The following is a 24,095-nucleotide window of genomic DNA, read 5'->3' as shown; positions in this document are numbered from 1 at the left end:
GTAAGCAGCTTCGATGCATGAGCTGTTAAGCTGATTGTGCGATAATTCTCGCACTTGTCAGCTCTTGCCGTCTTCGGAATTGTGTGGATGACGCTTTTCCGAAAGTCAGATGGTATATCGCCAGACTCATATATTCTACACACCAACGTGAATAGTCGTTTTGCTGCCACTTCCCCCAATGATTTTAGAAATTCTGATGGAATGTTATCTATCCCTTCTGCCTTATTTGACCGTAAGTCCTCCAAAGCTCATTTAAATTCAGATTCTAATACTGGATCCCCTATCTCTTCTAAATCGACTCCTGTTTCTTCTTCTATCACATCAGACATATCTTCACCCTCATAGAGGCTGTCAATGTATTCTTTCCACCTATCTGCTCTCTCCTCTGCATTTAACAGTGGCATTCCCGTTGCACTCTTAATGTTACCACCGTTGCTTTTAAAGTCACCAAATGTTGTTTTGACTTTCCTGTATGCTGAGTCTGTCCTTCCGACAATCATATCTTTTTCGATGTCTTCCCTTTTTTCCTGCAGCCATGTCGTCTTAGCTTCCCTGCACTTCTTATTTATTTCATTCCTCAGCGACTTGTATTTCTGTATTCCTGATTTTCCCGGAACGTGTTTGTACTTCCTCCTTTCATCAATCAACTGAAGTATTTCTCCTGTTACCCATGGTTTCTTCGCAGCTACCTTCTTTGTACCTATGTTTTCCTTCCCAACTTCTGTGATGGCCCTTTTTAGAGATGTCCATTCCTCTTCAACTGTACTGCCTACTGCGCTATTCCTTATTGCTGTATCTATAGCGTTAGAGAACTTCAAACGTATCTCGTCATTACTTAGTACTTCCATATCCCACTTCTTTGTGTATTGATTCTTCCTGACTAATGTCTTGAACTTCAGCCTACTCTTCATCACTACTATATTGTGATCTGAGTCTATATCTGCTCCTGGGTACGCCTTACAATCCAGTATCTCATTTCGGAATCTCTGTTTGACCATGATGTAATCTAATTGTAATCTTCCCGTATCTCCCGGCCTTTTCCAAGTATACCTCCTCCTCTTGTGATTCTTGAACAGGGTATTCGCTATTACTAGCTGAAACTTGTTACAGAACTCAATTAGTCTTTCTCCTCTTTCATTCCTTGTCCCAAGCCCATATTCTCCTGTAACCTTTTCTTCTACTCCTTCCCCTACAACTGCATTCCAGTCGCCCATGACTATTAGATTTTCGTCCCCCTTTACAAAAAATGGTTCAAATGGCTCTGAGCACTATGGGACCCAACTGCTGTGGTCATAAGTCCCCTAGAACTTAGAACTACTTAAACCTAACTAACCTAAGGACATCACACATATCCATGCCCGAGGCAGGATTCGAACCTACGACCGTAGCGGTCACGCGGTTCCAGACTGTAGCGCCTAGAACCGCACGGCCACTCCGGCCGACGTCCCCCTTTACATACTGCATTACCTTTTCAATATCCTCATACGCTTTCTCTATCTGTTCATCTTCAGCTTGCGACGTCGGCATGTATACCTGAACTATCGTTGTCGGTGTTGGTCTGCTGTCGATTCTGATTAGAACAACCCAGTCACTGAACTGTTCACAGTAACACACCCTCTGCCCTACCTTCCTATTCATAACGAATCCTACACCTGTTATACCATTTCCTGCTGCTGTTGATATTACCCGATACTCATCTGACCAGAAATCCTTGTCTTCCTTCCACTTCACTTCACTGACCCCTACTATATCTAGATTGAGCCTTTGCATTTCCCTTTTCAGATTTTCTAGTTTCCCTACCACGTTCAAGTTTCTGACATTCCACGCCCCGACTCGTAGAACGTTATTCTGTCGTTGATTATTCAATCTTTTTCTCATGGTAACGTCCCCCTTGGCAGTCCCCTCCGGGAGATCCGAATGGGGCACTATTCCGGAATCTTTTGCCAATGGAGAGATCATCATGACACTTCTTCAATTACAGGCTACATGTCCTGTGGATACATGTTACGTGTCTTTAATGCAGTGGTTTCCATTGCCTTCTGCATCCTCATGTCGTTGATCATTGCTGATTCTTCCGCCTTTAGGGGCAATTTCCCACCCCTAGGACAAGAGAGTGCCCTGAACCTCTATCCGCTCCTCCGCCCTCTTTGACATGGCCGTTGGCAGAATGAGGCTGACTTCTTATGCCGGAAGTCTTCGGCCGCCAATGCTGATTATTTATCAAAATTTAAGGAGTGGCGGGGATCGAACCCGGGACTGAAGACGTTTTGATCACGAATCAAAGACGCTACCCCTAGTCCACGGATACAATGTGGTATCTATGAGACGCCAGAGAGGTTACTTGACTGCAGGAGCCTAGGAATCCATCACAGGTCATCTCTAAAATGGTTCAAATAGCTCTAAGCACTATGGGACTTAACATCTGAGGTCATTGGTCCCATAGACTTAGAACTACTTAAACCTAACTAACCTAAGGACATCACACACATCAATGCCCGAGGCAGGATTAAAAACCTGCGACCATAGCAGCAGCGCGGTTCCGGACTGAAGCGCCTAGAACTGCTCGGCCACAGCGGCCGGCCAGGTCATCTCTGTAGAGTACATTTCTGAAGTGCTCAATGCAGATGCACTGATGTCACCGAAGGTGTTGCCGAATTGGGGGGTCTAAGAACGACCCGCTGCCGTTTTATTCACGCATGTAACTTCCCCCATGTTCACGCCACAGGAGGGTGCGAAACAAGACGCTGAAAAAGCACAAACACGCTTTGCTGCTTAGGGTCACGTCCAGATATCGTCGAATGGTTTTAAATGTCCTATGCACCAGCGGAAAAATTGAGGTTGTATTACACTTCAAACGAGTGCAATCACATTCAGTGGGGTTGCAGACTCACAATATCCTTAGAGAATGGTTGAATTGTGTGGGTGTTGTCACCAGTGCCACAGCTTGTCAAAAATGACGTCCTATTGCTCATCGCACCGTGTACGGTCTTTCTCGACCGTGAAATGCGTGGAAATCAACGCCCCACAGGTAAGGATGGTTTCACTGACGCCCTTTAGCACCCCACTCCTGTGGACTTTTGGTGCCTATTCTGAGAGCCGATGTTTCCGAAATGTTTTTCTCGGCCATCCGTAGGAAAATCGCGTAAATTCAACTCTGGGCATGTCGGTTCTGAACTCAATAGCAGAGGCTACAATATAAGGGGTGAAATATGGCTAAGGGGATATGTGACGACTTTCCCACCGCGTGACAGCTCCACAGTGCTCTTTGGCAGGTTTTTGGTCTAATTTGGTTCCAATGTGACATCATTAACCCACCTTGTACCTTATGTGACCTTCTCAGCACTGGCCCACGTTTCTGACTGAAGAATCGCCGAGAGCGAGAATGACGTCTCAGGGCGCCACGCTTTTGCACCACTACTCAGGAAAAGGGTAAGCGCCTTTGAGCCGAATTCCAAACTTTGCGTCGCAATGGATGACAATTACGGTGTTTCCAAGAAGATGACCTTCTGTTTGTGTTGTGCAGTGCACTGATGTCACCGAAGGTGTTGCCGAATTGGGGGTCTAAGAACGACCCGCTGCCGTTTTATTCACGCATGTAACTTCCCCCATGTTCACGCCACAGGAGGGCGCGAAACAAGACGCTGAAAAAGCACAAACACGCTTTGCTGCTTAGGGTCACGTCACGGATATCGACCAGAGACCAACGACATAAACACTGACCTAAAAGTTCCCAGATGTAGCCACGCCCACCACAGAAACTAATAACGGAAGAAAATTGCCAAATTGGCAAATCATAGTAGAAGGAAAAGAAATAATGAACGATTATGCAGCTCTCTGCAATGGAATTCTATTCTTTGCCCTCAAAGAATTATCAGATGGTCCTAACCTATAAGCATTCAAAGAGAGATACACCTCACAAAGTCCTTTTAAAAAATTCAATTCACCCACGCTGGACAAAGTCAAGTATTCGCCATATAGGTTGTATCTGTACATTCCAAGTGGTGAAAAAATACAGTTTAAAGTGTATTTTCACAGTCAAGACTGCATAAACGTGTAAAAGTAAGTGTAAACATATTGTGTATGCATCACACACACAGTCTTCTACATAAAATAAAATAAGTTGGATCGCACCACTATAACATTGCCAGTTGTAAATTTTCAATATAAATATGTTTTCTATATTGTGTTCTGTATAGCTGGAGATGACTAACTGTGAAAGCAAAATAGCTATAACGCAAAGTACAGTAAGCCACAATAACACAGCATGTATTGACAACGTATTTTTTTAAAAAGCTTCTGTTTTCACACTTAACTTAAAAGCTGAAATTGTGAGTATGCAGAAAGTAAAAACCAGTCTTTCCTGTTATTTAACATAAAGCAAATAAAAATCCCAAGTCGTATAGGGGATGGATGGAGGTTTTGCACTGCATGCCTCTGGTTATACGTAGCATATTGGATATAAGTCCTTAGACAGAACACCAAAAAATCGATCACTCACTTAACTGAATTCATTTTCCACACTCTTGTATGCCACTTTTTTTTTTTTTTTTGGTGGATAAATTTCACACTAATCCTCTAGGGAGTAGCTACAGTGGTTCCAGACAAATACGTGGTGTATGTTACCAAGAGTCAGTTTCTCAGATTTTGTGCTTCTGAAAGAAACTGAAAATAATGACTGTATTTACGAGATCTGCACAATTTGGGATTTCTGTGTTAAATTGCCTGACACTGATTTCTGCAGAAACACATGGTGAACAAGTAAATATTATTTTTATTTACGAACATATGAATAAAATAGGATAGTTTCAAAATGGCTCTGGGCACTATGGGACTTAACATCTGTGGTCATCAGTCCCCTAGAACTTAGAACTACTTAAACCTAACTAATCTAAGGACAGCACACACATCCATTCCTGAGGCAGGATTCGAACCTGCCACCGTAGCAGGCACACGGTTCCAGACTGAAGCGCCTAGAACCGCTTGGCAGAGTAAATTTTCGGAATAAATTATTGGATGGTACGTTTAGTAATATCAGTGAGTGGATTTGATAAACGTAGAGCAGTGGTGAAGAGCTCACTGTAAACAGGATAAACAGTGACTTTAATAATAATTACCAAATCTGTAATCCGCCTGCTTAGCTGGGTGGTATGCTTCCCTCCTACGCAGCGGGCCCGGGTTCGATTCCTGGCCGGGTTGGAGGTTTTCTGCACTCGTGGACTGAGTGTTGTGTTGTCCTCATCATCATTTCTCATCACTGGCGAACAAGTTTCCCAATGTGGCGTCGACTGAAATAAGACTTGCACTCGGCGCCCGAACTTCCGAGGATGGGGCCTCCCGGCCAAGAGTGCAATAAGATCATTTCATTTTCATTTTTTTCCGAATCGGTGCAGAGGCACCTTAGAAGCACCATCTCTTTCATATTTCAGGCTGTTGTTGGAGGACAGAAACTGTTTCAAATACCTATCTGATGACCCTAAATGATAGGGAAGAGTGACGGTTCTCTCGTTTTCGAGAGACATGACTAGAGGCAAATATGTGAAAGATATCACTTCAGATGCAAATCACATATTGTGAAATATTTTCAAAAATAATAATATAAAATAAGGACCACAGTGTAAAAAGCAGTGAATATAAATTCCTTAAATTTTCTAAATAAATAGAGATTTATATGTACGATATATGATGGATTAGACATTTCCACCAAAATTCCATACTAGAATTCACTTGGCGAACTGGTACCGCCATCGCATCTGTGCTGTGCATAGCACTCAGGTCGTGACGTCACGAAAGGTGGTCCCAGCTGTCCCCTCCATGTAGGCCTCGGGTCAGTGCGTCATCGAGCAGGGGGTGGGACAGGATTGGTGCAAGCGTCCCTTCAGGGCGAGGAGAGAGGTGAGAGGGCGTTGTCTTCCCTCAGGGCGAGCGCTGATGCAGGGCCTCATTAGGAGGGCGACCACAATGCCCGAACCAGAGACGCGGCAGACGATGTCTTCCAAAACCGCACATGTAATTGTTTAAACGTTAAACTAAGCATACTAAACTCCGATAATGTTCACACACGTCTGGCGTAACTCCTCACCCTACACCGGCTGCTGGCTATGTTTCGATGTACACCGAAAGTTAAAATGAATGAAAAAAAAATCGTGCTTTCTGTTGAAAACACTGCACAATTCTGACGGTTATGGTGGTAATGAAACATTGCACCACACACATGAGTGGGCTATTCTGAATGTTGAATTTCGCCTCTTAGAACAAGCAAGCTATCTTCGATTCCACAGCGCGACTGCTACAGTCGCAGCTTCGAATCCTGCCTCGGGCATGGATGTGTGTGATGTCCTTAGGTTAGTTAGGTTTAAGTAGTTCTAAGTTCTAGGGGACTGATGACCACAGCTGTTAAGTCCCATAGTGCTCAGAGCCATTTGAACCATTTTTCGATTCCTCAACAGTTTGAATGATTACACCAGTATATCAACTAATATTTTTAATTTCTCGCCATTTAAAGCAAACTACATCGGATATCCCCGCCATTTTTAACTTAAAAGAAATGCATAAAACTACTTAAAGCAAGTCTGCTGCCTTGGATTGAGATATCACAGAACTGGCAGTAGGAGTGGGAGAAATGTTCTGTTAGTCCTGAGGTGATCTTAAATGTGACATTGGGAGTGGGAATGGGTTGGTGGTGATTTATGGGGGAGAGAAGAAGGGGAGGAGAAAGGTGCTAACAAATCATTCTTTTGTGGTGGATGAGAGGAAGATAATTAATCATGTGTCTGCAGTGGGAGTACAGTTTGCAACGAAAGTAGAACGCTCCCCTGCAAATACGTCAAAATTACGTCAAAATGTTCATTTGTTTGTTTCCAAAACTAGAAAAAAGTTGTTTAACTTAGTCAACAGCTTAGTAATGTATTTGTTACACTTCAACATTTCATCAGTATGTTCACCTATAAACTTGAAAAATTCTTCACGATATTCTGACTCCTTTTTATTACTTATATTTCTTGGTACCGTTATATTCGTTGTATAAAACTAAAGTTAAGATATATTTCATTTTTAGAATTCTTGTTGTAATTGTTGTGGTCGTTGTTGTTGTTGTTGTTGTTGTTGTTGTGTTCTTCAGTCTGAAGAACGGTTTGATGTAGCTCGCCATGTTGCTTTACCCTGTGCAACCCTCTGCATCTCCAAATATCGACCACAAAACACACCTCCCCCTGAATCTACTTATTGTCTTCATCTCTCGGTCCCCTTATACCATTTTTAGCCCCCAGACTTCCCTCCAATACTAAATTAGTGATCCCTTGATGTCTCACAGTGTGTCATATCAACCGACTCCTTCTGCTAGTCAGGTTATGCCACAAATTTCCTCTCTCCCCAGTTCTGTTCAGCACCTCCTCATTAGTTATACCCACCTAATCTCCAGCTTTCTTCTGCAGCACACAACATTTCTAAAGCTTCTATTCTCTTCTTGTCTAAGCTGTTTTTTGTCCTTATTTCACATCAATGCATGGTGGCACTCCATACAAATACTTTCAGGGAAGACTTCTTGACACTTACATCTATATTCGATTTTAATAAATTTCTCTTCTTCAGAAACGGTACTCTTGCCATTGCTAGTATACGATTTATATCCTAACATCTTCGTCCATCATCAGCTATTTTGCTGTGCAAGTAAGAAAACTCATTTACTTCTGTATGCATCTCGTACCTTACTCTAATTCCCTCAGCATCGCCTGATTTAATTCGACTACATTCCATTAGCCTTCTTTCGCTTTTGTAGACTTCATCCTATACATTCCTTTCAAGACACTGTCCATTCCATTCAACTGCACTTCCAAGTCCTTTGCTGTCTTGATTGAATTACAATGTCATCGGAAAACTTCAAAGCCTTCAATTCTCCTCTCTGAACTTAAAGTCCTACTCCAAATTTTTATTTGATTTCCTTTACAGCTCAATGCGCAGGTTGAATAACATTGGCGATAGGCTACAACTGTCTCTCACTACATTCTTAACCACTGCTTCCCCTTCATACTTATTGTCTCTTATAACTGCGGCCTGGTTTGTGTAAAAGCTGTAAAGAGGTTTTCGCTCCCTGTATTTTACACCTGCTACTATCAGAATTTCAAAGAGAGTATTCCAGTCGACATCTTCAATAGCTTTCTCTACGCCTACAAATGCTATAACTTATCTTGTAAGAAAACTCTTAGGTCAGTATTGCCTTTCGTGTTCCTGCGTTTCTCCAGAATCCAAGCTAATCTTCCCAAATATTGTTTTGTACCAGTTCTTCCATTCTTCTTTAAATAATCTCTGTTAGAATTTTGCAACCATGGTAATAATCACACCTGCTTTCTTTGACATTGGAATTATTACATTCTTCTTGAAGTCTGAGTTTTGTGGCGGTGTTCGTAGCGACAAACAATTCGCTGTAGAAACGGCTTACGAAGTCACCGCCACACTTTTAATAGCGGGCCGACCGGTCCGCTGGAACAGTGAACAGAAAGATGAAAACGCAAACACTCTGATTAAATAAAAGTCGGTACTTATCTTTATTGATGAAGATACAGAAACACAATAGTGAACTCCGTGTCTACAGAGACCTGTCTAGTTCGAGTCGGAGCGGCTAGGTCAGCGTCGGCTGACGACAAACAACAACTCTGCTGCGATAAACACACAACTGACTAGCAAGTACACAATTCGGTGGCGAGTATACAACTGAGCGGCGAATACAGAACTGTCCTAGCGCTCGCGACTCCAGCGCTTAAGAAGACAGAAGCCAGCGGTGGCGCGCGCAGACTTGCGGCGATTTGCTGTCCCGCTGGCGCTGCTTATGCGGACGGCGTCCGGACTTTGATGCTGCCAACCTTTTGGCAGCGGGCTCGGGTGGCATTACTGGCTAGGACATAACACTCCTCCCCCCCCCAAGTCGCCGCACCGTCGTTGAATAATGACGTGGCGAGCGTCGACGGCGGGGGAGGGGTCTGGTCGCAGGCGTAGCAGAAGAGACCGGGGCGGAGACTGTTGTCGGTGGCAGTCCCCGGTCCGCACCCCAGCATTGGCTGCGCGGGGCCTCGGGAAACACGGACTGAAAACCGAGGTCAGGGCGCACGCCTGTGACCACGGGCGCAGCTTCTGGTACTGGACGCGACGGGGCGTCGGGACCCACGAAGAGAGGCAGCGGCTCCTGACGCTGCGTCGACGGCTGCTGAGTGGGCGCCGGACAAGGCGCTGCGGTGTCAGACTCCTTGGGGGTGCCCAAGGAAAGCGGCTGCAGGACAGGCTGCACAGCTTGGGAAGGCGGCCCGGCTGAGGGGTCGACGTCCATCAGCTCCGAAGGTGGTGGCGACTGAAGAGGGACCGCAGGCGCCGGAGCGACCACCTGGGGCGCTCCCGGAGGAAGCTGCGCGGGAGGCATCAACGGGACGGGCTGTCGGCGTGGTAGCGGCGACGGCTGCTGCTGCTGCCCCGGGGGCGGCAGCGAAGTCGGAAGGCGCGGCTGGAACCCGCCGTGGACCAAATCTGTGGACAAAGAACGAGCGGCAGAATCCGGGCGGCCAGCGCGGCGCAACTGGTTCTGATGCCTCCTGTGCACCCCAGTAGCACCTTGAACAGTATAAAAACCGCGACCCTGGACACTTATCACGGTACCACGTTCCCAACGACGGCGACCGTGATTGAAAAAAAACGGCGTCGTTGCGCTGAAAACGCGTGCGATGCTCAGAAGCGGCGGGTCGATCCGGGGGTGCAACAACCGTAGTAGGGTGCGATGACGACGGCCGTGGAGAAGCTCCGCAGGCGAAGGGCCGTCGCGTGGCGCGGTCCGGTACGACGACAGGAACGTGATGAGAGCCTGCTGACGAGAGTGCGTAGCACGAAGGCGGTCCATATGATCCTTGAATGTGCGTACAAAACGTTCCGCTGCACCATTCGATTGAGGGTGGAACGGCGGAGTAAGAACATGGCGAATGCCATTGGCAGAACAAAAACTTTCAAATTCAGCAGAGGTAAATTGTGGACCATTGTCCGACACTAAAACTTCTGGAAGACCCTCAATACAAAAAATTGAAGTCAACGCCTGTATAGTTTGTGCAGACGTTGTAGACTGCATGGGCACAACAAACGGAAAATTACTAAATGCATCTATCACGATGAGCCAACGAGAATTCCAATATGGACCAGCGAAATCTATATGTACTCGCTGCCAGGGACCGGCAGGGCGTGCCCACTCAAAATAGCGTTGAGGCAGAGCAGCTTGGTGTTCGGCACACGTCGAACAATCTGTAGACATCTGCATAATCTGCTTATCAATGCCGAGCCATGTACAATGACGGCGGGCAAGCTGCTTGGTGCGGACCACTCCCCAATGACCTTGATGCAACAAGTCGAGGACCTTGGATTGGAGCACTTGGGGAACCACTACACGAAGCTGGTCATTCTCGGTGAGTAACAGCAAAACTCCGTGCGAAACAGACAACAGATGACGTTGCGGATAATAGCGACGAACCACAGGATCCGATATGTCCTTCGCCTGGGACGGCCAACCACTTTGAACAAAACGTAATAGTAAACTCAGATGAGGATCCGTAGCTGTCTCACGTGCCACCTGACGATAATCAATCGGAAAATCCCGGAGGGATTGATGCTCATCGGCGTCAATCTGATGGCAAGAGTCGTCAGAGGAATCGAAGACATCATCCGCAGCAATCGGCAATCTAGAAAGCGCGTCAGCGTTTGCATGCTGAGCTGTAGGGCGATACAGTATCTCATACTGGTATTGGGATAACAAAAGAGCCCAACGTTGTAGTCTTTGAGCTGTCCGCTGAGGAACTGGTTTAGACGGATGAAACAGTGACGTCAGGGGCTTGTGATCTGTTACTAAATAGAATGGTCTACCATAGAGGTAGTGATGGAATTTTGTGACACCGAACACAATAGCCAACGCTTCCTTGTCCAATTGGCTATAATTACACTGAGCTTTGTTGAGCAATTTAGATGCGAACACAATAGGACGTTCGGTGTTACCGACTCGGTGAGACAACACAGCACCGAGGCCGAAAGAAGAGGCATCACAAGCTAACACCAGAGGCTTGTTAGGGTCGTAATGGACCAGACAACGATCATTCAATAAAGCCTCTTTCAGCTGCTGAAAGGCTGATTGGCAATCATCTGACCACACAAACGGAACATTCTTACGGCGGAGACGATGCAACGGTGCAGCAATCTGTGATGCATTAGGTATAAACCTAATATAATACGTCAATTTGCCAAGAACTGCATGCAATTCATGCAGATTGCGAGGGGCGGGCAAATCACGAATAGCTGCTAAATGTGACTGGGAGGGATGAATACCTTGAGCATTAATAACATGTCCCAGATACTCCATCTCCGTAAGGAAAAATGAACATTTATCGATGTTGCAACGTAGGCCTACCTGAGACAACACTTTAAACAAACACTCCAAATGACGGAAATGTTCAGCAGGCGTCCGACCGGACACAACAATATCGTCTAAATAGTTGCAACACGATGGCACATTAGCCAGAAGTTGTGACAAAAAACGCTGAAAAACAGCTGGAGCTGACGCACAACCAAAAGGCAAACGCAGAAAACGGAACAACCCCAACGACGTGTTTATGACAAAATACTGTTGTGATTGCTCGTCGAGGGGCAATTGCAAATATGCTTCACGGAGATCAATTTTGGAAAAGAAACGAGCTTCCCCTAACTTATCCATCAGCTCGTCCGGTCGAGGCAAAGGAAAAGAATCAATGACAGTCTGAGGATTAACTGTCGACTTAAAATCAGCACACAAACGTAACTTGCCAGACGGTTTCTTTATAATAACTAAGGGAGAAGCCCACTGGCTCGCTGAAACGGGTTGAATAACACCGTTGTTTTGCCAACGACGAAGTTCATCTTCTACAGGTGCCCGGAGGGCGTGAGGCACTGGACGAGCACGACAAAATCGAGGCTGAGCATTATCTTTTAACGTAATATGAGCGGCAAAGTTCGCAGCACAACCTAGTTCGTCTTTAAATATGTCACTGTATCGTTTACACAAATCGGTTATGCTGTCTTGAGGAACAACAACAGAATTAATTTGCAACACATTGTCTTGGATAGACAGGCCAAACAAGTCAAAACAGTCTAATCCGAAAATGTTTACACTGTCTGTAGCGCGGAGCACTGTGAATGAAACTGTTTTTGTATTGCCACGGAATGTGGCTGGCACGCTACATACACCTAACACAGGAATTCGTTCTCCACTATAAGTAGCCAAAGAATGTTTTGCCGCTGAAAGTTTAGAGCGGCCGATAGCCGCATACGTAGCACTATTTATGAGAGTCACAGACGCACCAGTGTCTAATTGAAAATTGAAGGTCTTATCCTGGATGCATAGCTTCACAAATAGTTTATTACACTGTCTCTGGATCGGTGCAGTGGAGGCGGAAGACACAAAATCAGCGCGTTTAGCGCGTGTTCGCTGCTTACGACAACTCGTGGGTTGGGCGGGTGGAACAACAACTCCCGCTTCACTTGCAGTCTGTACATTACTGTTTACAGCGTTCGAATTACGCTTGGGTCGCATAGCAGAGGGCTGGGTGGGTGGCTTATTGCGAACAAGTTTATTACCCACACGAACCGTGGAAGAGTCGTTAAACGCGACCTGGGCGGGCTGGCTTTGAAGAACATGAATATCCATGGGCTGGGCAGCACTAGAATTGTTCCTGCGTTTACGCAAACAAACAGTCTGGATGTGTCCTTTCCTTTGACAAAAGTGACAAACCGCGTTTCTCAACGGGCAACGTTCACGAGGATGAGCAAGAACACACTTAGGGCAAGACTTAACTTTATCATTTTGCACACGCGGCTGACGAATGTGTTTAACATGACGCGGCAATTTGAGAAATACATGGCTGATCTAACCCACACTCAGCATAGTCAAAAGTATCTTGGGCTTCAATGATGTTCATCACAGTCTCTAATGACGGGTCAGGCAACTTTAAGATAGCAGCACGAATACGAGAATCTGCAATGTTTTGAGTAATAGCGTCTCGTAACATGACATCACTGTAGGAAGCTCCACACACACAATTAAATCGGCACTGACGGGTGAGGCCCCGTAAATCTGTTAACCACTGTTTATTAGATTGATGTGGCAGTTTCTTTAATCTGAAGAACTTGAATCTGGCTGCTGCCACATGAACTCGCGACTCGAAATACTCAGCAAGCTGGTTAACAACAACGTCATAGTCTAAAGCTTCTGGCTGGGATTCCGGGAACAACTTACAAAGTAGTCGATAGATTTCCACGCCTGCAGTGGAAATTAAATAAAGCTGCCGTTCAGTACCTGTGATTTTGTAGACTGTCATGTGCGCCTGCAACTGCGCGAAATATTCTCGCCATTCTTCTCTGGATTCATCAAAAGCCCGGAACTGTGGTGCTGCCTGTGCTTGTTCCTTTTGTGTTGGAGGAATAGCCGCTTGTTTGGCGATTGCTTCCACCAGACTTTGTATTTGCTGACTCCGTAACAAGATCAACTGTTGTAATTCGGCAGACATAGTGAACACAAATTAAACCAGCCCCCAAAAGTTTATCGCTATAATTAGTATAACAAGAACAAGTTGAACCAGCCCTGCACACGAGTTCGGAAGACCTCGTCGCCAGTTTTGTGGTGGTGTTCGTAGCGACAAACAATTCGCTGTAGAAACGGCTTACGAAGTCACCGCCACACTTTTAATAGTGGGCCGACCGGTCCGCTGGAACAGTGAACAGAAAGATGAAAACCCAAACACTCTGATTAAATAAAAGTCGGTACTTATCTTTATTGATGAAGATACAGAAACACAATAGTGAACTCCGTGTCTACAGAGATCTGTCTAGTTCGAGTCGGAGCGGCTAGGTCAGCGTCGGCTGACGACAAACAACAACTCTGCTGCGATAAACACACAACTGACTAGCAAGTACACAATTCGGTGGCGAGTATACAACTGAGCGGCGAATACAGAACTGTCCTAGCGCTCGCGACTCCAGCGCTTAAGAAGCCAGCGGTGGCGCGCGCAGACTTGCGGCGATTTGCTGTCTCGCTGGCGCTGCTTATGCGGATGGCGTCCGGACTTTGATGCTGCCAACCTTTTGGCAGCGGGCTCGGGTGGCATTACTGGCTAGGACATAACACTGAGGGCATTTCGCCTGTCTCATACGTCTTGCACACCAAATGGAAGAGTTGTGTCATGGATGATAGAACGTCGGCTACTCCCCCGTCTTGTTTCGACTTAGTTCTTTCAGTGCTGTGTCAAATTCTTCTCGCAGTATCATGTCTCCCAACGCCTGTTCATCGACGTCCTCTTCCATTTCTCTAGCTCCACGTTCATGTCTCTTGTATAGATCCTCCATATAATTCTCCCACATTTCAGCTATCTCTTCTTTGCTTAGCGCTGGTTTTCCATCTGAGCTCTTGATAATAATACAGCTGCTTCTCTTTTCTCCAAAGGCTTCATTAATTGCCCTGTAGGCGGTATCTATTTTTCCCGTAGTGAAATACTCTTCTAAATCCTTACATTTGCCCTCTAGCCAGTCCTGCTTAGCCACTTTGCACTTTCTGTCAATCTCATTTTTGAGACATCTACATCTACATTTAGACTCCGCAAGCCACCCAACGGTGTGTGGCGGAGGGCACTTTACGTGCCACTGTCATTACCTCGCTTTTCTGTTCCAGTCGCGTATGGTTCGCGGGAAGAACGACTGTCTGAAAACCTCCGTACGCGCTCGAATCTCTCTAATTTTACATTCGTGATCTCCTCGGGAGGTATAAGTAGGGGGAAGCAATATATTCGATACCTCATCCAGAAGCGCACCCTCTCGAAACCTGAACAGCAAGCTACACCGCGATGCAGAGCGCCTCTCTTGCTGAGTCTGCCACTTGAGTTCGCGAAACATCTCCGTAACGCTATAACGGTTACCAAATAACCCTGTGACGAAACGCGCCGCTCTTCTTTGGATCTTCTCTATCTCCTCCGTCAACCCGATCCGGTACGGATCCCCCACTGATGAGCAATACTGAAGTATAAGTCGAACGAGTGTTTTGTAAGCCACCTCCTTTGTTGATGGACTACATTTTCTAAGGACTCTCCCAATGAATCTCAACCTGGTACCCGCCTTACCAACAATTAATTTTATATGATCATTCCACTTCAAATCGTTCCGCACGCATACTTCCAGATATTTTACAGAAGTAACTGCTTCCAGTGTTTGTTCCGCTATCATATAATCATACAATAAAGGATTCATACAATAAAGGAGACATTTGTATTCTCTTTCGCCTCCTTCATTTGCCCCATTTTTACATTTTTTCCTTTCATCAATTAAATTCAACATCTGCTGTCTTATTCAAGGATTTCTGCTACAGATTGTCTTTTACCTAGTAGATCCTCTGCTGCCTTCACTATTTCGTGTCTCAAAGCTACCCATTCGTCTTCTACTGCACTCCGTTTCCCTGTTCTAGTTAATCGTTGCCTAATGCTCCCTCTGAAACTCTCACCAACACTATGGTTCTTTCAAATTATCAAGGTCCCATATCCTTAATTTCCTACCTTTTTTTGCAATCTGCGACTCATAACCAAGAAATTGTGGTCAGAGTCTGCATCGGCCATTGGAAATTTGTTACAATTTAAAATCAGATTCCAAAATCTCTTTCTAACTATATATGTCAGAAACCTTCTGGTGTCTCCAGGTCTCCTCCACGTATCCAGTCTTCTTTCATCATTCTTGAAACAAGTGCTAGCGATGATTAAATTATGCTGTGCTAAATTCTACCAGGTGGCTTCCTCTCCCATTCCTTTCTCCAGCACATACTCATCTAAAATTTTTCCTTCTCTTGCTTTTCCTACTGTCCAATTCTAGTCCCCTCTCACAATTAAAGTTTCGTCTCCCTTAACTATCTGAATAACTTCTTTTATCTCATCATACATTTCTGCAGTTTCTTCATGATAAGTGGAGTTAGTTGGCTTATAAACTTGTGCAACTGTGGTGGGTGTTCGCTTTGGGTCTGTTTTGGCTATAATAATGCATTCACTGTGCTTTTAATAGTAGCTTAACCGCATTTCTGTTTTATTATTAATTATTAAACCTACTCCTACAACGCCCCTATGTGATTTTTTACTTATAGCCCTGTATTCATCTGACCAAAAGTTCTGTTCTGTTACCACTGAACCTCACTAATTCACATTATATTTAACTTCAGCTTATCCATTTTCATTTTTAAACTTTCCAGCCTAGTTGAGGACAGCCCCTTTCAGTTGAGATCGGAAGAATCAAAACTGATCAACGACATTAAGATGCAGAAGGTAATTGAAACCAATGCATTAACGACACATGATCTGTATCCACGGTACACGTGGCTTGTAACTGAAAAAATGTCATGATGATCTCACCATTGGCCAAATTGGATCTGCGGGTGTGGATTGAGTGCCAAGGGGGAGGTGAACATGAGAAAAAGATACAATAGCCAAGGAACAGATAACCTTTTACGCGTCAGAGTATGGAATGTCAGAAGTGTGAGCGAGGCAGGAAAGGTAGAAAAACTGGAAATGGGAGTGAAAATAGTCAGTATAGAATAGTGGAGGTCAGTGAAATGAAATGGAAAGAAAGTAAAGATTTCTGGTCAGATGAATACAGGATGACGTCAACAGTAGCAGAAAACGGTATAACGGGTGTAAGATTCGTTATGAAAAGGAAAGTAGAGCAGAGGATGAGCTACTGCAAACAGTTCAGTAATAGAATTGTTCTCATCAGATTCGACAACAAACCAACTCTGGCAATCATATTTCGTGTATACTTTCCAGTGTCGCTATCATAAGATGAAGAGATAGATAAAATATACGAAGATATGCAACGGATAATTTACTATCTAAAGGGAGATGAACATGTGGCAGCCGAGTGGGACTCGAATGTGGTTGCATGGGAAGGAAAATAGGGAAGTTTACGGGACAATAGAGGGTTGGCAGTAAGAATGAGAGAAGAGAAATGCTAATTCAGTTCTGCAATAAATTTCAGATGGTAACGGTGAATATTCTGTTAAGGAAACACAAGAGGAGGAGCTGTACTTCGAAAATACCAGGAGACACGAGAAGGTTCCAGCCGGATTACATCATGGGCAGGCAGAGATTCTGAAATCGGATGTTGGATTTAAGGGCTTCCCAGGTGACAAGATACGTTCGAAATTCTCTAAAGTTGTGAATATTGCCATAAGGAATATCAGAGTGGGTAGTTCGGCTGAAGTGAAGTGGATTTCTCCGGAAAGGGCGATCACAGTTTTGCGACCTTCAAACATAAGTACAACGAATGTAACTGCGAAGACACCTTGGGTAACAAAAGAAATACTTCAGTTAATCGGCGAAGGAAGTAAATACAAAAAGGTTTAGGGAAAGTCAAGAATGCAGGAATCTGAATCACTTAGAAACGATATAAATAGAAAGCGCAGGGCAGCCAATGTGAAATTGCTGCAGAAAAAGTCTGATAAAATCTAAAAATAAATGATAGATTCAGCACATAGAAAAATCGAAACAACCTTCGGTGAAGCTATAAGCAAGAGTGGTAACATTAAGAGTGCTATAGGAATTCACTGTTAAGGAAAGAGAAGAATACGGTTAGGTGGAAAGAGTAAATCGAAGGCCTCTTTGAAGGGGAGGGCTTGTCTAACTGATAAAAAAAAAAAGAAATTGGAGTTGATATGGAAGACCAACGGATCCAGTATTAGAGTTTAATTTATAACAGCTGCGGAAGCCTTGAGCTGAAATAAGACAGAAGGGATAGATAACATTGTATCGCCGCAATGGGTAGGCGCGCGGTCTGAAGCGCCTTTTCACGGTCCGTGCCGTCGGAGGCTCGATTCCCCCCTCGGGCGTGGGTGTGTGTGTTGTCCATAGCGTAAGCTAGTTTAAGTTAGATTAAGTAATGAGTAGGCTTAGGGACCGATGACCTCAGCAGTTGGGTCCCATAAGAGCTTACCACAAATTTCCAAATTTTTCCATTGTATCAGATTTGCTAAAATCATTGAGGGAAGTGGTAACTAAACGACTATTCAGGCTGCTATGTATAATCTATGATTAGCGGTGTACCGTCAGGCTTTCGAGAAAGCCAGTTCTGAAGATAGCAAGAACAGATAACTGCGAGAACTATCGCATAACCAACTTAGCAGCTCCTATAGCCAAACTGCTGACAAGAATAATAAACTGAAGAACGTAACAGAAACTTGAGTATCAGTTAGACGTCAATCAGTTTGCCTTAAGGAAAGGTAAAGGAACCACAGAGGCAGAGCTGATGTTGCGCATGATAATGGAAGCAAGGCTATAGTAAAGTCAGTACGCGTTCATAGGATATGTCGGCCTAGAAAAAACGTTCGATTATTTAAAAGACTTCAAGATGTTTGAAATTTTGAGAAAAATAGGAATAAATTATAGGTAAACGCGGGTGATATGCAGCATGTACGCTTATTATGCCATCACAAAAGAATAATGAGAGTGCGAGACGAAGAACGAAGTGCTAGGATTATAAAAGGCGTTAGACAGACACACAGGCTTTCGTCACTATTGTTCTGTCCATACATCGAAGAAAGCAATAACGGAAATGAAAGAAACTTTCAAGCGCAAGATTAAAATTCAGGGCGAAAGGTTATCAATGATAAGATTCGGTGGTGACATTGCTATCCTCAATAAACGTAAAGAAGAATTACAGAGTCTGTTCAATGGAATAAAGAGTCTAATGAGTGTAGAATATGGATTGAGAGTAAATCGAAGAAATGAGAACAGTGAGGTTTGAGGATCATAAAGCGGACAAAAAGTTACGGAATTCTGCTTCCTAGATAGCAAAAAACGCTCTATGGACGGTGCAAGCAGATCATAAAAAGCAGACAGCACGGTTAAAGAGGGCATTCCTGTTCAAAAGAGGTGTACTAGCATCAATTACAGGTTTAACATGAGGAAGAAATTTATCAGAATGTCAATTTGAAACACAGCAATATAATATAGTGAATGATGGACAATGGGAAAACGGTAACATAACTGAATTGAAGCGTTTGAGCTGTGGTGATACAGGAGAACGTTGAAGACGGCATGGACTGATAAGATGCTGAATGAGGAAGTTTTCTGCAGAATTAGTGAAGAAAGGAACATGTGGAAATCACTGACAAGAAGAAGTGACAGGTTAATAGGACATGTGTTAAGACATCGGTGAATAACCTCTACGGTACTAGAGGGAGCAGTAGAGGGTGAAACATATAGGGAATGCAAAGATCTGCATACACCCATCAAATAATTGAGGTTGTGTGATCCAAGTGCTACCCCGACGTGAAAATGTTAGCACAGGACAGAAAATCGTGACAGCCTGCTTTAAATTAGTCAGAAGACAGAAGACTTGAGAAAAATCGGTACATGCTTATTCTGTAAATAGTAAACCAGTTTATGTATTCGTTTCAGATATTGCCATAATTTCATATTCATTGATGAAGTGTACAACGTAAAGCAGATCCACAAGTAATTAAACTTGTTTCCATACTAGGAGACTCTCGAACATTCTCTCCATCTACATCTAGATTCTCCGTACAGAGTGACTAAAGAAATGACTTTGTGAGTCAGTTATATGAATTTCTGATGTTCTAATAACAGACACCGCGTATTCATGTAACTGACCCGCCTCGATGGGCAATGAATTCACCACCTTCACTGCGGATGCACAATAACGTTAGACCTCCTGCGGCAGTCACAAAGTAGCGAGCATTGGGGGACATTGGGATTGCCTATCTGTGGCGCTAGGTGGGAGTGTGGGTCGGTCGAGAGGCGTCCAGAGATATTCTTTGCAGAGGCAATGATCACTTTGTCCTCTTGGTGCAGTGGGTAACGCAACTGCCTAGGAAGCGGGAGATAGCGCGTTCGAATCTCGCTCTGCCTCACATTTCTGATTCTGCGTAAAGTCCCAATGCAACTGATATCGATATGTTCTTCCCTCTCCTTTCCTTTCTCCCCCCTCTACCACCAATTTACAAGATTAGTGACAGGCTCCGCACAGCTCTGGCATTGGAGAGAAGAACTTGGCACGCACTTTTTTTTTTTCTCTAGCTGTGTGCCATATACATAAGCCTTTTACTCAGCGCAGCACATTTCAAGTGATCGGCCAATTCACTGACGTATGCTATGGACTTCCAAGTTTGTTTCTTTGCTTATTCTTTGTCTAAGCCAGCCGAGGTACCGCAGCCTTGCACTGCCCTCATGTCTGAATTTATCCTGCCATTTTTTGATGCGCCTTACCCTGCCCAAAATCTCACAAATCGTTGGTATGGTGAATTGCCATGTTTGCTGTTACGTACTGAATGCTATTGTTATGTGCTTGCTAAACAAATTAATTTTTTAACTCTCTAAACTCCCATACCAAGTTTCGTCAGCTGATCCAGAACATCACAGTTTTGGCATCTGAAACTTTTTCGCGGATTTCGTGCAGCTCTATCAGTAAAGACAACTCTGATCAGCAGTCGATTGAACTATAGATGCTAACAAGTGGACGGAAGTGTACTTCTGAATTATCGGAATTCTGAATATTTTTCTTTTTGCCAAAAAGGTGTATCTGATGCAGATACATGTCATGTGGTTAGAACTTTATGCTGTGAACCGTTTACAGCTTTTGTACAGTGAATACAATGGATGGATTCTTTTGCAACCTGGATTTAATTAAGTGGATGTGTCTGCGACACGGAAAGACTGAGTCAGTCCTTGTTCTTAAAAGATCTCACGCAGTCGGCAGAAGCAACGCATCCAACAACATTGCAATTTAAAGTACTATAATATTAACAAATTGATTTTTCATCCTTGCACTTCGCTACGTTTTCAGGTCTGGACATTTACTTCCTGCTCGTGGTGCACAGCTTCTACCGAATAATTGCGGGAAACGAACCGCCGCCTGAAGACGTCTGACGGCTGACTTCTCACTCCGATGGCGCCGAAACCATCACTGCTGGTCGTACTCCCTGTCCAAATACAACCGCATGAACTGCGGTGCACGCAAGTGTTTTCGTGTGTGTGTGTGTGTGTGTGTGTGTGTGTGTGTGTGTGTGTGTGTGTTTGTGTGTGTGTTTCACAGCATATTTGTATTTATTCTCAATAAATTCATGAGAGATGAAATTAAAAACAACAGAACAGTTATTAAAAACTATAATTTATTCTATGCACCTTGATTTACATTTATATTTAAAATATTCTGCATCATTCCATGACAATGGAGAATTGACACTCTGCTTCAATCAGTTACAATTTAGACTACTGCATATACGTTAAAGGCATTAGCGCATAGTAACATATCCACTATTTCCGTAAATTGTGAATAAAGTTAATATGTCTGCGTAAGCAGAAGAAACTAATGATCAAAGTCCGAAAACAATTTATTGGACTGTTCAATTAACCAAAACAAATTCTCCAAGTATAACACCAACAAAAAACAGTGATCTGTCTTCGAATCACAACTACATACAAGAATAATATAGAAAACAACTGAAATAGTTTCCTACTAGTCACCGCCAGAGACTTCTCCAATATACCAAGCGTAATCCAGAGATCAGTGAGAAGATCCAAGCCGGGCTGCTGGGGCGGCAGCTATCCACGTCTGCTGGCGTTCGATGAACTGCCGATGTGTGACCGAGCGCCGGCCTTTATAGCGCTTCGGCGGATGAGTACCTCGGAACTATTTTCCATCACGTGGTTTGACGTGTGAATACACGAGGGCTGTCCAGAAAGTAAGTTACGATCGGTCGCGAAATGGAAACGACTATGAAAATCCGATAAAGCTTTGCAAAGATGTGTTGGGCAGTGTCTCTAGTATGACTCTAGGTAGAATTATGTCGCTCTTTTCATTCCTGAGCTCTTAGTGAGCGCGTAAAGATGTTATAGAAAATCGTGTGTCCCGCCAAGTACGAGGGCCTGGTGAGAATTTTCCCCTGAAGCTATGCAACCAACATTACATAACTGTCGTGCGGTTTCTTCTTCAAGACAATTCTCAGCTCATTCTGCAGGGGCAATGAAGATGTTCCTGCATCGTTTCAACTGGAAATGTTTGGTTACCCACAATACAACCTGTAATTGTCTCCCACTGAGTTTCATCTCTGCTCAAACTAACCGCTGGCTATGAAGACAACATTTTGGCACAGACAACGAGCTTTAGGCCAGCGTAGAGAATTGGCAGAAAGCACTGGCGGCTGACTTCTATGATGAAGGTATTGGAAAGTTGGTACAACGCTACGACGAATGTCTGAGTCAGAACGGCGACTACGTAGAGAAGTAGCTGAAAGGTGTAGCTAACTGTTACAAATGAAACATTTCTGATTTTCACTGTGATTTTCATTTCGCGATCGATCGTAACTTACTTTCTGGGATCTGCAGCGACCTCTTCCTTATGTTTATGTGGGCCGATAGTGGCCCCTGGTGGCCGCTGGTGTCTTTGCTGTGTTGCTGTTGTTGTTGTTGTTGTGGCCGTTCATCAGTAGTGCCTGTCGGCTGCAGGATGTCAGTTTGGTTGCTGATACTCTAGGCGCCGTGACATCTGGTGGAGAAGGCCACAGCAAAAGTGTGCCCTCATTTGGATGAACTACAATTTGTTACAGCTACAAAAAACGATCAAGTTCGATGTTGAGGACTGTATTTATCTCTTTCACGTGTAATAGAAAATGTGTAGCAATCCACTGCAGCAGTAAATCTAGTCATCTTTAATATCTATTTACAGTTGTCAGTTGCCGTCTACCCGTGCCGAGATAGTATCTTCGCCTCAGCAGAAGTGATTTGTTCCGCGAAAGAGCTAACAAAGCAGTAGATGCTCGTCACCAACAGGGAACTTTTATGAACCGTTTCAGTGTTTCGGCAAGGCCGCTCGATCTCTAGTGAACCAGCATCCAAACAGCTAGATCGTTCTTCAGTCCTAATTCCCACTTGGACGTAGGTACGACATTCCTGACACACCAAGGCCGTCTGGTGACCTGCAGACTGCCTGATGGAGGCCTGTTGTAGCCTGTTGCGAAAGAAACAAACCTGAATTCTTAAAATGAACATATCACGTTATCTAATGATGTCCAATCTCTGAAATTAGTATAATCTGGTTATGCACCTGAAAAATGACGTCAGAATAAGAATAAAGAGTGGGTTAGAAGTCATTAAACGACAATTATAAAGCTGTGTTCTCTCCAGCATTTAATGTAATCTTCAGAACTGCTGAAGCACTTACGGGGATATCTCAGCATAAAGAAGAGTACCTGCGACACGAATGTAGTTTTCAGTTCCCTTCAGCGCTGATCTACATATTTATATGACAGTCAATTCCTTCCCATTCATTCAGTCACAATTGTTCAAATCATTTGATACGCTGTGTACGACGATTCACATTTTCTTATGTCCTCTTGCGCTACGGTGAAATCATTATCTCCACTACACCCTTTCGGAGATGCTGCTCTTATGGTAATTGAGAGCCCTGTTAGGGGTCAGATTAGAACCAGTGGTTGAACACAAGTGAGATATATGTCGCATGATGCAACTGACTACAGGCTGCAAAGTACAACGGTTTCTACTCAAACTACCGCGCAACATGGAGTCGAAAATCTTCATCATATGTGTAACCTTACCTTTAACTCTGCAGTAGGGTAAGGTGGCGTTGAACCGTTGCCGCCCAGGTCTCAAGTATACTTAAGGTGTCCTCAACGAATGTGACGAAAAGAGTGTAAGAAAATCTTAAGGCCTAACTATACTGATATTTACGCCCAGCAAGAGAGTGAATAAGCACGTATGTGGCGGAGGGGACACAAGAAAGAATGCCGGCCAGAGTGGCCGAGCGGTTCTAGGCGCTACGGTCGCAGCTCGAAACCTGACTCGGGCATGGATGTGTGTGATGTCCTTAGTTTAGTTAGGTGTAAGTAGTTCTGACGACCTCAGAAGTTAAGTCCCACAGTGCTCAGAGCCATTTGAACAAGAAAGAATGTTTATAATATGAGGGACAGGAATCTATAGTTTCGTAAAATAGTTCTCTGAACTCTGTTTATTTAACAGCACGTGACTCACCGCCCTGTTAATACAGGATTG

At 44.2% G+C, this 24,095-nt stretch overlaps 1 protein-coding gene across 1 annotated transcript in view; it reads left to right on the top strand.

Annotated features, from left to right (window-relative positions):
• LOC124801802 overlaps positions 1–21,161 on the top strand; it is a 102,406-nt gene extending 81,245 nt beyond the window's left edge. The window contains exon 7 of the mRNA XM_047263101.1: positions 20,872–21,161. Within this exon, the coding sequence (XP_047119057.1) occupies positions 20,872–20,954 (83 nt within the window). The 3' untranslated portion in view covers positions 20,955–21,161. The remainder of the gene's footprint in view (positions 1–20,871) is intronic.
• The last annotated feature ends 2,934 nt before the right edge of the window (positions 21,162–24,095 follow it).

Source organism: Schistocerca piceifrons, chromosome 1 (genome assembly GCF_021461385.2).
Source record: "Schistocerca piceifrons isolate TAMUIC-IGC-003096 chromosome 1, iqSchPice1.1, whole genome shotgun sequence".
NCBI lineage: Eukaryota > Metazoa > Arthropoda > Insecta > Orthoptera > Acrididae > Schistocerca > Schistocerca piceifrons.
Note: the sequence above shows the minus strand (reverse complement) of the source record. Positions and strands in the feature narration are given on the sequence as shown.